Genomic DNA, 14739 nt, shown 5'->3' with positions numbered 1-14739 from the left:
TTTCAGTCTCCTTAAATTCTCTTTGATTATTGTATATATAAGGGTCTTTTTATTACTTTATGGCCCGGTGCCACGTGAACAATCAGATCTGAGTTTTCCAACCCAAAGATCATCACAAATTTCATGATCTGGTAGTCCTGCTGCATATTCCTTTCCTTTTCCTTTCATGTTTACATTGCCCCACAGCAGGCATTGCAGAGTAACCAAACTAATGGAACAAAACAAAAGGTGTGTTTTTGGTGGTGTCATTTCCCCAGTCCAGCATATTGAAAGTCACATGGCTGTGTAATGGTGGCACAGAAATGGTGTGAGGGGGGTGAAGGGCAGTGAAGTGCTGGGTGTGCACCTGCTGAAATTTGTCTGGTAAACTATTTCATTTAGGAAGGTAAGAGATTTCAGATGGACATGCATTAGAGAGTCATGAAACAGTGGAAGGGAACATTAAAGCACTGTTCAGGTAAGACTTAAAAACCAGGAAAAAATAGCTTTCTTTTTACTTGTGCAATTCTAGTCCAGTTCTCACCCAGCATATGAAATAAGACCAGTGGAAAAAATAAAATGTAATTAAATATTTTGCAGAACCTGTTTAAGTAGTCTCAGGTACTGTTGTAAATGCAGCAACCTGAAAATAGTGCCTGCTACCAAATTTAACATGTGGCCAGCTGTGGTTTGAGTTACAAGGACTACTTAGCTTTTTACCCTGTGTCACCAGGCAGCCCTCTCTCTGAGTCACTGCTTTGCAGAAGAGCTGCAATATAATTCTGTTTTCAGTGTGAAAGCACAGGCATCTACTGCAGGGATACCGCTGCCCACCCAAGGGTGCTCTTCCTCAGGATCTGCTTTTTGCCTGTGTTAATTGCTATAACTTTACATGAATGGTTTTTTGGTATGTGTGGTAACTTTGTTTCAGATAGTTTGTGGGAGAAAGCATTAGCACTGGAGCCTGTAGTGTTTTGCATGAGCTGTGTGGACTTGTGCTCTGACATGAGATATTTGGATGGCAGGTGTCTGTAACTAATTGGCATTGGTGGGATTGGAGCCAAGAAACTTTTAAACAGTGAGCTCTTCTGTATCTGGCATCGTATCGCTGCATCTGTGAAATAGATGTGAAGTCACAGGTTGAAAACAATAGCTGATATAGCACCTAGAAATTCTGAGAAAACAGTTTAACTTCTGCAAAGCCACCCTTTGAAAGCAGAATACTTAAGTGACTGCTTGTTTTCAGATCAGTCCTTGCTGATAATTTTGGGATTGAGGATCGTGAGCAATTCACCCTGGTAGCTGCAAACAGCAGTCAGTGATATTTAAGAATATGAAGTCCTTAGCGCAGAGCTGAGAAAATGGCAACACTTGCAGGTCAATAGATAATATTTTAAAGTGCAAGTCTACCAAGGATGAAGCCACAGCAACTTGGGTATCTCTAGTGAATTAAATAACAAAGCCTTTGGACAAAGAAAAATCAAGGTTGATATTTTGTCTGGATTGCAGCAAAATATTTAGCAAGAGGTAATGTGGGAGTTGTCCGAACTGTAGAAGAGATTTATATATATCTTACAGCTGTCAGAGGTGGACAAAGCATGAGTGGTACTGAAAAGGTGTTTGTGCTGTAAGAAGTATGGCAGCACAACGATGCTGCTGTTCCTTCGGCACTGATGTAGGGGTTGGTGAGTTTTAGCTGCTCTTGCACTTCGGACAGATACCGAGGCTGTCTCAGCGAGAAACAGCAGCGGGACTCGGTACAAGCAAACGCCTGGCTTGGAGGCAGGGAGGGGAAGCGGCAGTGTGGGAAACCAGCGGAGAGAGATGTCAGTGTTTGAGGAATGCAGCTGCCTCCTAAACCAGCACCCGTAACGCTGAGCTGACAAAGACTGCGGCTAATGCAGACGAGCTTGTGCGAGGCTTGAGCTGTCCGTCATGGACCCGGATCTGCACCGGGCAGGGCTGGGCGGCCCGGGGGGCGGGCAGCGTGTGCCAGGCGGTGCCGTGCGTGCCCAGGCAGCGCTGGGCGCGGCGGAGAGAAGCGATGGTGTGCGGCGGCTCCGCGGGTGATTAGCGCGGCTGGCGGGGCGGGGCGGCCCGGCCGGCCCCACCCGCGGGAGGTGGCCCGGGCGGGGCGGGCGGCCCGCGAGGCCGTGCGGGCCCGGGCGGCGGGAGCCAGGCCCGCGGAGCGGGGCGGGCAATGGGGCTCCGGCGCCGCCGCCCGTGAGGGAGCGCAGCGTTCATGGTGAGCGGAGCGGGGGTCGGGGCAGCCTGGATGGGCGGGCGCGGACATGAGTGCCTGTGGGTGAAGCCGGCCTCGCCCGCTTCTCAGTCGCCTCGCCGAGTCCGGGACAGAAGCAGCTAACCGGGAAGGGATTCTCTTTGTGCGAGGCGGGGCTCCGCCGGGATGAAGGCGGCAGCGCAGCTCTGCGGGTGCTCGGGGTGTCGGAGCGCGGGCGCTGCAGGCTGGAGCCCCGGCTGTGCCGGCTGTCCCTCCTGCCCCTCCTGCCCTGCGCTGTGCCGCCCGTGGAGCCGGAGTCCCGCAGCCTGGCGCCCGCCGCCCCGGCACCCTGCATCAATATTTCATACTCGGCTCCGTCGGGAAGCGGCTGCCTTTAAACACGCAGGGCCAAAACAAGATGACCTTGATAGAGCAGTTTGTGTTATTGTACGTTCAGTTCTGCCGTGCTGCCGGTGCTTGGGGAAGCTTGGGGCGTGTGGGAAGTCCCACGGCGCACTCCCGGGTAGAGCAGTTGGTCTTCCAACGCTTGCCCTGTGTTCTCAAGGGTTATTTGCGTCTCTCTGTGGAGGTTGTTGAGGATCCCTTTGTACGTTGTCTTGTCTTTTTTGAAGAATTGCAGAGGAACACTACAGTCAGAGCTTCTTGCATCTTCATTGTAAAGCTGGCAGGTTCTACCCAGAATTAAACTTGGTTTTGGGAGGCGTGTTTCTCTGGGTTTTCTTTGTTTGCTTTGGGTTATTTAAATCAGTGCTTTAATCTACAGCACGCTCTTAATAGAACATCTTCAAACCCTAGTTCAGCTCTTGTGAACAGCTAAAGGTGAAACCTGGAAGAAAGCCTAAATGATCCCAGTGATAAGGCTGTATTTTAAATCATAAACGGTTAGCTCATCCTAAGTTGATCCTAAAATTAACTTGCAACTGTATCAGGTTAGTAACCCCTAACTGCAGCATAGCATTTAAACAGATCCTGAATTATTTGTACCTGTGAGAGATTTGAGTCTGGTTTAAAATAAAAAGCTTAAAATGAGCTATTGTGTAGCTTGGCCTATTGCAATATGCCTGTATGTGCAAATGCTTGTACTTGCTCAGTCAGCAGATACTCTTAATATGAGTTTGTGGAGGCTTCAGGGTGCTTTGTACTCTGAAATTGCATTCTCTTCTCATTGGAGTAAAGGATAATTTTCATGAGCTTTTGTTTTCTGTGCATTTTAGGGTGTTTGGTTTTTGTGGGTTTTTTGGGGGGAACTGGGGTGGGTGGTTTGGTTGCTTTTTTTTAATTTTCTCTTAATAAAAACCAGTCTTGTAGGTAATATCACAAGAGGACATTTTTATTCTTTCTCGGCTACCACTGAAAAGGATGAAATTGGTACAAAGAAATCATACTGATTCCTGTAATCTGATCAAATGTGCCACTCCCGTTTTTGTGCTGGTCTGGCTTTTTTAGTGTAGGGTAGTGCTGAGTAGAACACCAGTGAATACTTGCTGAAATGCAGGGTGGGCTTTGGCTCTTCTGAGAGGTTTGTGTAATTGCACTGATGTGCTGATACTGTAACTAGCCATCCATATTTAGAAATAGAACATTTTCTTAACCAAGAAATTCTTGTAAGGAGATGCATAGTGCTGATCTGGAGAACTTAGTGCTTAGCTGAAAGGGATTTCCAAATCAATTTGGGTGTTCAGAATAAAATTCCCATTGCAGCCCAGTGTGGACATTCTTTTCTCACTTTCCAAAAGCAATTTTACTCTCCAGTTGGCTTTCAGTGAAAGAAGACCTGAATATAATTTTCATAAGGCAAAATTAAGCAGCTTTTCTGGAATTTCTACTATAACAAACATTGGGTGCATATGTTTTAATGTCAAATTCTGAGATGCTTTAGGGAGTAAGAGAGGTATATTTGACTGTGTTAATTTGTGAAAAAGGACTCAAAAAATTAGTGTCTTAATAGAAACTGGGAGAAAGAAAAGCCATTTGCTTCATTCCTATCACTACAGCAGATTTACTCTGCAGCTGGTGCAGCTGGAGCCCATTATGATGGTGCACTTACACAGGTCACTCTCAGTTGTTTGCTGGTGCAAGTGACCAGTGTAAGCCTGTGCTTTCTGAATATGCTCTCTATCTCAATACCTTTTTTATAGTATTATCTTGCTGGTTTTCTCTCTGGAGGTCTTTTTGGTGAATGCTTTGTCAGCATGAGCCCTGTCCCTTTACTTGACAAAGCTAAGTACTAGTCTGTAGTTTAAATGCATTTTCCTTGGTTCTTTTCCTTGTTTTCAAGGAAAACATGATGTCATGCTTAGCAGTATTAGCTGGTATTAATGAGCCAGACATTCCAAATTCATGACCATATTTCCTACTACATTACAGCAATGTAGTCATCTTAGGATTGATTGTTGAGGCAATGCCCAGTTAATAGACAAGGAAAACCAGGGATTTTCTGTGTCCTGAGGGCTGCACAGACCTGTACCCATGAGTCCCACAGAAGTAGTTTGAACTAGATTGAATTGTTCAACACAGAGTAGAAGACCAAGGCTGTGTTGGTCCACATTCATTGCATCATGTCTTGTTTTCATTCATCCCCTTTTTTTAAGGTGTGATTGGAGACAGCATTTCTGGAAGGGATGGATCCCATTTTAGTTGCTGAATGAACCTCATTGTGTTAGGCATGTCCTATCTATTGCCAAGGAGTTTTGATGAGAGGACAGGTTAGGCTGAGAGAAAGAAGCAGTACCATCTGAGGAACTCTTTGTGCTAGCAGGAAAAGGTCTATGGCTGGAGCACTCTTCATAGTGCTCATTGATAGTGTACATTTGTGTTTTTCTAAATTTTATTTTAATAAAAATGGTATAAAAAAAGCTGTGCATTAAAGCCTTTGAGTTTTGGAAGTGGCAAGAATCATTATAAAGTTGAATGTAGAAGTAACTACATATAATGAGGATGTGATTTTTCCTTAGGACTGTTTGCCAATGTTTGTTGTTTGTGTATCACTGATACTTCGCATATTTAATGTTTGCTGTAATACCTCAATCGCTGAAGTTAATGGAAGTTGTGTAAAGGTTGTTTTATCCCACTGGGCCATGGTTTTAGTATAGATTCTTTTAAACTAGTGTTTATAGGAAAAGTAAAAATAGAATTGTACCTAAATGCCAAGTCCTCTCCTATAGGTCAGGGTGATGCAGTAATTAAGGGTAGAAGGATGGACCTCTGAGGGGTGAACCCTCATCTCAGGACATAGTCTGCTTAAACCAGGTTCTTAGGGCTCATCCACCTGAGCTTTGAATGCTTTCAAGGTCGGAAGTTCTGTCACATCTCAGGCAACTTGTCCCAGTTCTCGCCTCCTCTCCCTACAGAGCCTTTTCCTCTGGAGGCTGAGCAAGCCTGGTTCTCTTGGCCTCTCTTCACTAGTACTTGCTCCACACCCTGACATCTCGATGCCTGTTTGCTCCAGTCTTGCTGCAGTGTGTCAGTGTCTGATTACAGACACAGGTTAACATGTTATACTCTGTGATTTAGGATTGTCCAAGGCGTTGTACCAAGTGTGGATTTTCTAACATTGATTTTAACCTTTTTTTCTCTCCCCACTTTTGAGCTGTTGCATATGAAAAGAGCTTGCATAAGAGAAATCTTACAATTAGTTTTTAAGACATGGAGCTTGTGTTGATTTTTAATTAAAGTTTCAAAACCATGTAAATAAAAAATAGTAAGTCCTATTTTTGTACTTCAGGTAGTGTCTGCTGTTTGTAAACTCCTTAGTAACACTTTGTAAAAGCAGGCTGTCAGCCAGAGGCACTTAAGATGTTTTACAAACAGAAATAATGGAAAAAACCATCAAGATTCACTCCTGAACATAAATTTTGTCAGTGTTTTCAGTGTTGAGGTTGCTCTAGTTGAAAAGCTTCAAAGGGACTGCAGTAGGGCTGAGATGTGAAAGCATTGTCTTGAAAACTTTTGTAGGTCCCTTTTTAAATTCTCAAGTGCATCATCTTGGTGCTCTCCACTCTTGTACATTTCCCTGTCTTTTTCTTCTCTAGGAATATGAAGAAAAAACTGGACGAGCTGAGAGACCACTCTCTCCTAAACAAAATGTGAGGAAGAATCTTGATTTTGAACCACTCTCCACTACAGCACTTATTTTAGAGGACCGACCAGCGTAAGTTTTGGAAGTGCCACAGTGAAGGTCTCTTTAAAACCTAGCAAGTATTTTCTAACTGAGTGTATTTGCTTACTCTAACTTCAACAGATAATTTAAAATCTAAAGTAGATTTTTTTTTTTAGACTTGTGAATATGAAATTGGGGTGATTATGAGAAAAATTATTTAAACAGAAGGAACCTTACTTTGTAACAAAAGCAATGACTTTTTGTAAAGGGAGTTAATTAGGATAGCAGAGCTTTCATTTTAAGTAATTCTACCTCCTGAACATGATTAAGGGATTTTTATTTTCCATGAGATAGCCTAAGCATAAAAACAAAGCTGGTATATGCTAAAGAAATTGAGAAGCAAGAATAGAGTGTCCTGTTTACACAGAGAAAGACCACACCTCCATAAATAATGAAACAGTATAGTGATTGTTCTGCAGCGAGTTCAGCATCACATTTTAAGGGTTGTCAAGCACTTGATAAGTTGTTTCATACCTATTACTGCAAGGAGATATTTGCATATGCAAACTGACTCCAGAGTGATTTACCGGCAGCTGCTTTACTGTGGTTTTTCTGCTGAATTACACAATTTCAGTCATGCTTAGTCAGTTTCTGATTATGAATGTGAGCTGGCTTTATGGGCATGACATCTGCATTTTTAGTATAGCTGCGCATTGGTGTGAAGAGCTGACATAACACAGATCTGTGTTTTCATCAACAAACCTGTATGAAAAGGGCTCATATCAAAGTAGTCTAATTGTAGGGTTACTTAAGAAACTTTCTGGCTTGCCTGATGGACTGTGTGGCAAGACATTGGGAGATGTAGAGAAATGTAAGAGTGATTATTTGTTATAGCAGGCTTTATTATGTACAACTGGAAACAAAGTGTACTAGCTTATCTATGTATTTAAAACCTGTCTGTAAAAAATCTCTTTTTTGTGGGATAATCTGAGTAGTACAGTGTTCAGATGGAGTTAGTGTTACATTTCAGGAGAATGTTCAGATTTTGCTTTCTTTCCTACTGTTGATAGAGCGAGGAACTTGTAGCAGAAAGGTATTTTTAAAATTGAAGACAATTGAAGCATCGCTTCTTTCATCTAATGGGAAAACTGCTCTGGACAGCAATGCAGTAATCTGACTCTTACTAAGGAATCTTTTTTTAATTGTTTACCTATACTTTGTATGCTATTTTTTTATGTTTACCTATTAGTCTTTGAGTAGTTTCCTTTTTAAGACTTCAGGCAGAAAAGTGGAGTGAGATTACATTTTTTCAAAATACCCGCTCTTGATTTCACGCTCATTTGTAGGGCTTAGGTAAAACTTCACAGTAAAAAATCAATAAATGTTCCATAGTGCCTCTAGCTTCAACTGGAAAAAGCATTAGTTGAATTTTAATAGGTACTAAACACTATCTCACATGTATGTTGGCAATGTTAAGACATAGAGCCAATAATTTGTGTGGTAGAATTTAAGTGAGCAATATTTGACTTCTTTCATCTGGTTTTCCTTTCCAAACTTCCCCTAACTTAAATAATTTCTAAAGATTTGAATTAAAAAAAAGCTGCAGATCAATTTACGAAAATTAAACTGGAAAAAGACTAGATTGGTCTCTCTGGTTAACAAACCAACATTTCACCAAAGTGAAAATTTATTTTTGTTTTTCTACTAACAATTTTGATTTGGAAAAATACTCATGGGCCTGTATCACATGCTTATATGTACGTTACAGGCACTGTGATTACATGAAGAGTAATGCATGCTAACTGTTAATGATATTGGGGGCTGTCAGCTACCTGATGTGTGACACCTTACAGGAACATGGAAGTGAATTTTTGCATAGATTTTCTGTTAACCAAACATATAAACTGTTCTAGGAATAAAACACAGTGTTCTACAATACAGGAGAACAAAATAGTAATTCCCTGTTTTGATGTTTTGCTGATCCTGTAGTTGTAAGAGATACTTATTGTTATGTTAATTACAAATATGATTAGCTGAAAGGTCATGTGTTCCAACATATGAACACATGCATTTGTATGGCAGAGCCTTAACCACAAATCAAAATGTATTGTTATTATTAATAAGTGGAGAATATTGAGGGTGACAAAGGCCACTTGTTGCTCTAGAAGAGAGGGAAAGGAGTTAAGTCTATAAAATAGAAATGGGGTTTCAAAGAGCAGAGGGGAAAAGGCTGGGTTAGGAAGTCATTATGTGTGGGTAAAGAAAGTTGTGGATGTAATTCTTAAAGAAGGTGAACAGTAAAAAGAGTACAGTCGTGTATCTTACCAGTTCAAATCCAAAACAGCCAGCTTTGCATATACCAGTATTCTCTTTATGAAGATCACTCTGTGGGTTCAGTTGGTTTAATAATAAAAATGCTGAAATTACCAAATGTAAGGAAATTACTCAGCGTATTTTGTGTATAAACGTAGTTGTAGCTGGTCAGTGTTCTTCCCTTCTGCTGACTCTAGCAAGAAAAAGATTCTTTCCAAGGATCTGTTGTTCTGTTCTTTGACTGGATATTTTGACAGGAAGCAGAGTGTGCTTTTCATTTAGAAGTGTCTAGAATTTTATTTAGACAGTCATGCCAACTGTAAATATTATTTTTTTTTTAGGAACCTTCCTGCAAAACCAGCAGAAGAAGCTCAGAAACATAGGCAACAGTACGAAGAAATGGTGGTTCAAGCAAAAAAAAGAGGTGATGGAATTTCTTGTCTTCAGAGGCGAAAAGTATAGGGATGTTTTTAAACCTGGAATGCACTTGTGTGTCAGTCTGTTGCTCTGTATTGTGAGGGATCTCTGCTTCTTCTCAAAGAAGGATCACTCCTGAGAGAGGAGCAAAGGTCATTTTTTTGAAAAGCACTGCCCCAAGCTGAAAAGAAAATGGTCCTAGAATCCATCAGGAAATAATTTTTCACTCCATAACTCTTAAATGAGTGACATCTATTTGTGGGTTTAAAAATGTAGTAATATATTGAAGTCAATTGTTGATCAAATTAGTGAAGACTGGACTTAAAACTGCAGGATATTTGTCAGTTTTATGCTGGAAGCAAACTGTTCAGGCTGTAGTACATAAACACATAATTTTCCACATAGGAAAATGTGTGCAGTTATGTTCATTTGATAATCGCTCACTTAAAATTTACAGCTTTCTCAAAGATTTGCTCATAATTTCTTGGTATTTTTCACAGAAGTGTCTTAGTAACACTGTACCATAAGCATGGCGTAGAGGTGATGGTTGTGGTTTCTTTTGGCTGATATTTTTGACCATCTGGGTTTTCTAATTAAAAACAAGCACTGCAATAATAATTCGGGCTTGGGTTCTGCATCCAGTGGGAGCTACTGGAAGTGTTTTTTTTCCAGCTGGCCAGACCCTTGAACCATATGAAACAGGGAAAGGGTGTATGAACACAGAACTTACTTGCATTCTGCAGTTGACACACTGATAGAAGTATCCTCTTGTGATTTTGAACATCATATACCCACCAGTGAGGTTCTAACTTCATGTGATTCCTGTTAAATATATCTGCTACTGTATGTGTAGTCTAAAGGAGTTTCTCTGTTCTTTCTTTGCATGTAGGGTGGGTGGGTTGGGGAAAATGGGATGACTGTTAAGTGATGGACCAGGTTCTTATGCTGTCTTCATTGAACTGGAGTATGTCATTCTGTCCAGATAAATACCAAGACAAACCCATTTTCCCTAAAGCCACTCCAGATGAGCAGCTTTGCAGAGCCATACATTGTTGAGAGGTCAGGAGATCAAAGACTGTAAACACCCTCTTGTTGGTTATAGAAAAATTGAAAGCCTGCATTTCAGCAGGCTTGCAAAGAGCTTGTATCAAAGCTGAAAACATTGAGGCAGTTCCTATGGTTCTGCTCAAGCACAGCTTCTGTGGGGCTTTAAAGTGGATCCATCAGGTAAAATGTGTTCATTCCAAAGACCTTGTTCATGGGACTGTGTTCTTCAGTGAGTTCTGCTTGCCAGGTGAGCACCTCCTCATACTGAGACAGCATGTGAAGGCACACCCATGTCCTGCTGTAGAGACTGCCTGCATTTGTCTTAACAAATTTTCCAGTGGTAAAGGCAGTAATTGATAATGCAGGAAGAAATATTCTGTGATAACTTAGAAATGAAAAATACATCAAAACTAGACATGAAATATGTTTTCTTGTTAGTGAACTGAAGGTTTCCGTTTGGGATGTGTAGCATTTAGATTATCTGTATGTGAAGTAGCATCAAAAATGTGGCTCTTGTGATTTCTTGACAGTATACCTAAATTGTAGTAAAAGAATGAAAACAAAATAAAAATTTGTATTCATTTGGCCTGTAGTTTTGAGTCTGCTATAAAAGGGGTGGGACTTTATTAGGAAATACTCTGACCTGTTCTACTAGGTGAGGCTGTTGGCTGTCTGAGGTATTATTTCAAAGTTAATCGTGTGGTTAGATTTGAAGAGTCAAAGAAGTCATACATTATCCAATTCCCATTGTCCTATCTGTGGAAAATGAAACTTATCATTCCAGGTCATTCTTTATTCACTTTTGCAGTCACTGCTCAGGTTGATGTGTGCTTGGGAATTTTTCAGAATTCGAACAGTCCACTGTACTTCAGGGTGAACACAGTGTGCTTTACATGGTTGCATAGCCATGGCTAACTGAATATTTAGCTTCTGGTTTTATTAGCTTAGAAAGAAAATTCCTGTTTTGCAGAGCTTAAAGAAGCCCAGAAGAGAAAGAAACAACTGGAAGAACGCTGTAAACTGGAAGACAGCATTGGCAATGCTGTTTTAACTTGGAACAATGAAATCCTACCCAACTGGGAAACTATGTAAGACAGTAGATTATACTGAGTTTTAAATAAAAATTACAGTATATATCCTGAAGAGAAGTTGCCAAGTTAGGAAGCATAAATTTTAAATGGTCTTGGACACTTTTGTTAGAAAATCATTCTTGAACAGTTACAAAAGAAATAAGCAACTTCTTTATTTCTATGAGGTGGTTGGAAGTGATGCAGTGCTGAGTCTTATTACTTGTCTTTAATGAAGGCTGAAGATACTCAGAAACTGAAGCACTGAGGAGTCATCTGTGGTAGAGGATGTAAAAGCATAAGGCATAGTACTTGAACATCATCCATTTATCAGAAACTGGCTTTCCTTGACTGAGCTGTTAATGTAATATCAGTGTAGATTGAGGTATGTGAGCAAATGGTTGATGAAGCCTTTTTAATTCTAGAATGGTATACATGCTGGAATAATCAAATGATGGAAAAGAGAAATAGGGGAAAAGTTCTTATAAATAAATGATAGAAGATTTCCTTCAAAAACATGGCACAGGTATTTGATAAATTACCTTGGTGGTCTTTGCTAGTCATCTTAAAAAAAACAGCCCCCAGCACTCCAAATACAACCACCGCAACAACATAAATTTTAAACCAACAGCCCTCAGAATTGCAATTTGCTTAACAATGGAATTCAGTTATCCTGAGATTATATATTAAAAAGGTGGACAGAATTTGTTGGAAAATATGTTTCTGGAGGACTGAAGTGTAATCAACTAAGTCTAAACAAGTTGTAGATTTACATGTTTGTCTTCAGTATTTGAAGATGCATCTGTCATGGTTGCTGTAAAAATTAGGTCACCTTTTCCTTTATTTGTTTATAAATGCAGAAATTCCCTAATGTATTCACTGGTTTACATTTTCGTTTTTGGAATCTGCTGAAAAATAAATGTATTATAGTGGTTTTACTGCTTTTCATTGGTCCTTAGGTGCTATTTTTGTTGCTCTTCCTGGGCTCTCAGATTGCTGAATATCAGCTGCATCTATTTCAAAGCCTGTTTTCTGTTAAAATGTCTTGCAAGCTCCCACCTAAAAGTTAATCCTTGTCACATCTTTGTGCATTTTTTCCAGAGGCACAGAACTGCAAAGATAGGTGGGAAGCTGCATGTCTTTGCACAGCAGGGTGATGGCAGAGGGCCGAGGATAGACTTCCATAACTTGTTCCTGTATTTAGTCTTTTATGGAGCTATCCAGTCTTCAGTGTAGGCAGTGGCAAAGGAAATCCAAAGGTGTGGACTTCCTTTCCACTTGTTTCTGTTTTCCCTGTGATTTTTGCTAATCAAGTGTAGCTGTAGATTATGCGTGTTGGGATTGCTGTGCTTCTGTCAATATAAAGCTGTTACATTGGAAGGAAGAAAGATTTCCTTTGCAGTTCAAAGCAAAATAGTACTAAAGAATGGGTATGTGCAAATTGTATTTTACTTCTTGGGACGTTGATGTTCATTTTGGTTTGAATCCCATCAGCAGTGATAGGATGAGATATTTGCAATTCAGCTGGCAATGAAATATTTCTTAGAATAACCTGTTTTACTTTAAACAGGTGTTGTTCGCGTAAAGTCCGAGAGCTGTGGTGGCAAGGCATTCCACCGAGTGTGAGAGGCAAAGTCTGGAGCTTGGCAATTGGAAACGAGTTAAACATCACCCATGGTGAGGCTGCTGTTTTGTCGACATTTCTTAGAAAGTGAAATAGCAAGGGGACATTCTTGTATCTTTTGTGGTGTGGGTGTGAGGAAATGTTACCTAGTTATGCTTTTTTTTGTGCTGCTTTGATGTGTTTTGTTCAAAAATAGTGTCTTTTAATCCTGTAGCTGTTCTAGGAGTGCTGCTGTGAATTGTTTCTGAGTATTGCTGTCACTGTGTCTTGCTTTGATGTTGGATGGAGATGGTCAGAACTAGTGACTCAATTTTTTTTTCTTTTTGAAACATAAAATTGTTGCTAATTTTTAAATGCATATGGATATGTGTATAGTGTGCTTCCTTCGATTTGAAGTAAGACAGCAGGTTTGTAAGAGATTAACAGGCTCCTGGCAAGATTTGTACTTTGATTTGTGAAAATAGAAATAATCTATTATTTCTGAGTACAGAAAAATTCAGCTCTGAAACACTAACTTATGTAATTCAACATGGAAATGTGGTAGACTGCCTGTACTCCTACTGTATTGTGCAGCTTTTCTGTGCATTGCTTACTTACCTGACATAATTTGCTAGATTTCCTAATTATCCATTTGGACTGTAATTTTGAACATCAGTGTTCTGCAAGAAAAAGCAAATATTTGAATGTAAAATGCAGTTTAGATTGTCTTTCCTTTTAACTTAATATGAAGTTACAGGTGACTGGAACATGGCTTCCAAAACTTTAACTCAGAAGTTCTGCTAGCGTTGATGGCTTGGGCAGCACTGCCCATGTGGTGGGTGGTTAGTGGATGTGAGCCTGTACAAATAGTGGACTTGGTTTTGTATTTTTCTTTTTCCAGAACTATATGATATTTGCCTGGCTCGTGCCAAAGAGAAGTGGCGATCACGTAGTACAGGAGGGCCTGAAGTAGAATGTGAAGGTATGCTTGTTGTAAATGATTTATGCTGTGTTACAGAATAAGATATTTCGTAAACTAGTTCCTTAAAATGAAATCACATATTTTAAACAGCAACAACAAAAAATCAGCTATAAAGTTGTGTTCTGGTAAAAAGAAAATGCCTTTTTGTGAAAGCAATGAATAGCTGCGTTTTTCTCAGTGAAATTTTGGTGTAGTACAAAGCACACTTGTTCAAGCTTTTTTTAAATAAAAAATCTCTGGGTGCAGTTCTTACTTTGAAGCAAATATGTAGGAAAACTACAAATAGTAGTTTGGGGATTGTCACTGGAATTGCAACACTAAAATACTTTTCTGCATCTATAATTTTGGGATTGCAACTCAGGTTAGAGAAAAAAATTGCATTTTAGTCCCGTATTGCAACTTTGAGCTCAAGTCATTGTTGTGTTTCAGAAAGCAGCAGGGTTTTTTTCGCAGATGAAGTAGTTTGAAATTTACTAATTAGAAGAGTTGACTGTTTTTGAGAGATTAGGTAACTACATGCAAATGATTGAAATTGCCTTCAAGTAAGTAATTATACTGAACAGAGGGAGAAGGACAGCATTACATATTGGCATTTATAAGCAGAAAAATATTTTTGATTGGAAATTCCCACTTTATTCCCTTGAGATTTGTTTATATCTCATTTAAGATAACACCTAATATGTTTCCAGCTTCCTCTTGCACTTTATTTTCTGGAGTGTAGATGCTCATGTGATTGATACTCATTGTCTATTGACAGCTTGCTCAGTAAACAGCAGTAGGTAATTCCCAACTAGACAGAACAGACAATATCAATAAGACATCTTGAGACCAGAATGAAAAAAAATGCTGTAGAAATATACTTGGTACAGGATCTGTTTCAGTTATGGAGAGTGTATTATAGTATCAGTTACAAGATCTACAAAGGCTAAATAAACATGAAGCTGAAAGGAGAGCTTTCACAGTAGTAGAGGTAGGTGGCATCCATCACAG

The 14739-nt window shown here is 39.9% G+C and overlaps 1 protein-coding gene across 2 annotated transcripts in view; it reads left to right on the top strand.

Annotated features, from left to right (window-relative positions):
- Nucleotides 1–14739, top strand: part of TBC1D14 (TBC1 domain family member 14) — a 64449-nt gene that overhangs the window by 29122 nt on the left and 20588 nt on the right. The window contains exons 1-6 of one of the 2 annotated variants that reach the window (XM_030270694.4): nucleotides 2067–2224; nucleotides 6253–6371; nucleotides 8975–9057; nucleotides 11068–11185; nucleotides 12735–12841; nucleotides 13669–13749. In XM_030270694.4, coding sequence (XP_030126554.2) covers nucleotides 2222–2224; nucleotides 6253–6371; nucleotides 8975–9057; nucleotides 11068–11185; nucleotides 12735–12841; nucleotides 13669–13749 — 511 coding nt within the window. In that variant the 5' untranslated portion in view covers nucleotides 2067–2221. Of the gene's footprint in view, nucleotides 1–2066; nucleotides 2225–6252; nucleotides 6372–8974; nucleotides 9058–11067; nucleotides 11186–12734; nucleotides 12842–13668; nucleotides 13750–14739 lie in introns of those variants that run through there. The other variant, XM_012573651.5, reaches the window with a different exon arrangement.

This window comes from Taeniopygia guttata, chromosome 4 (assembly GCF_048771995.1).
Source record: "Taeniopygia guttata chromosome 4, bTaeGut7.mat, whole genome shotgun sequence".
NCBI lineage: Eukaryota > Metazoa > Chordata > Aves > Passeriformes > Estrildidae > Taeniopygia > Taeniopygia guttata.
Note: the sequence above shows the minus strand (reverse complement) of the source record. Positions and strands in the feature narration are given on the sequence as shown.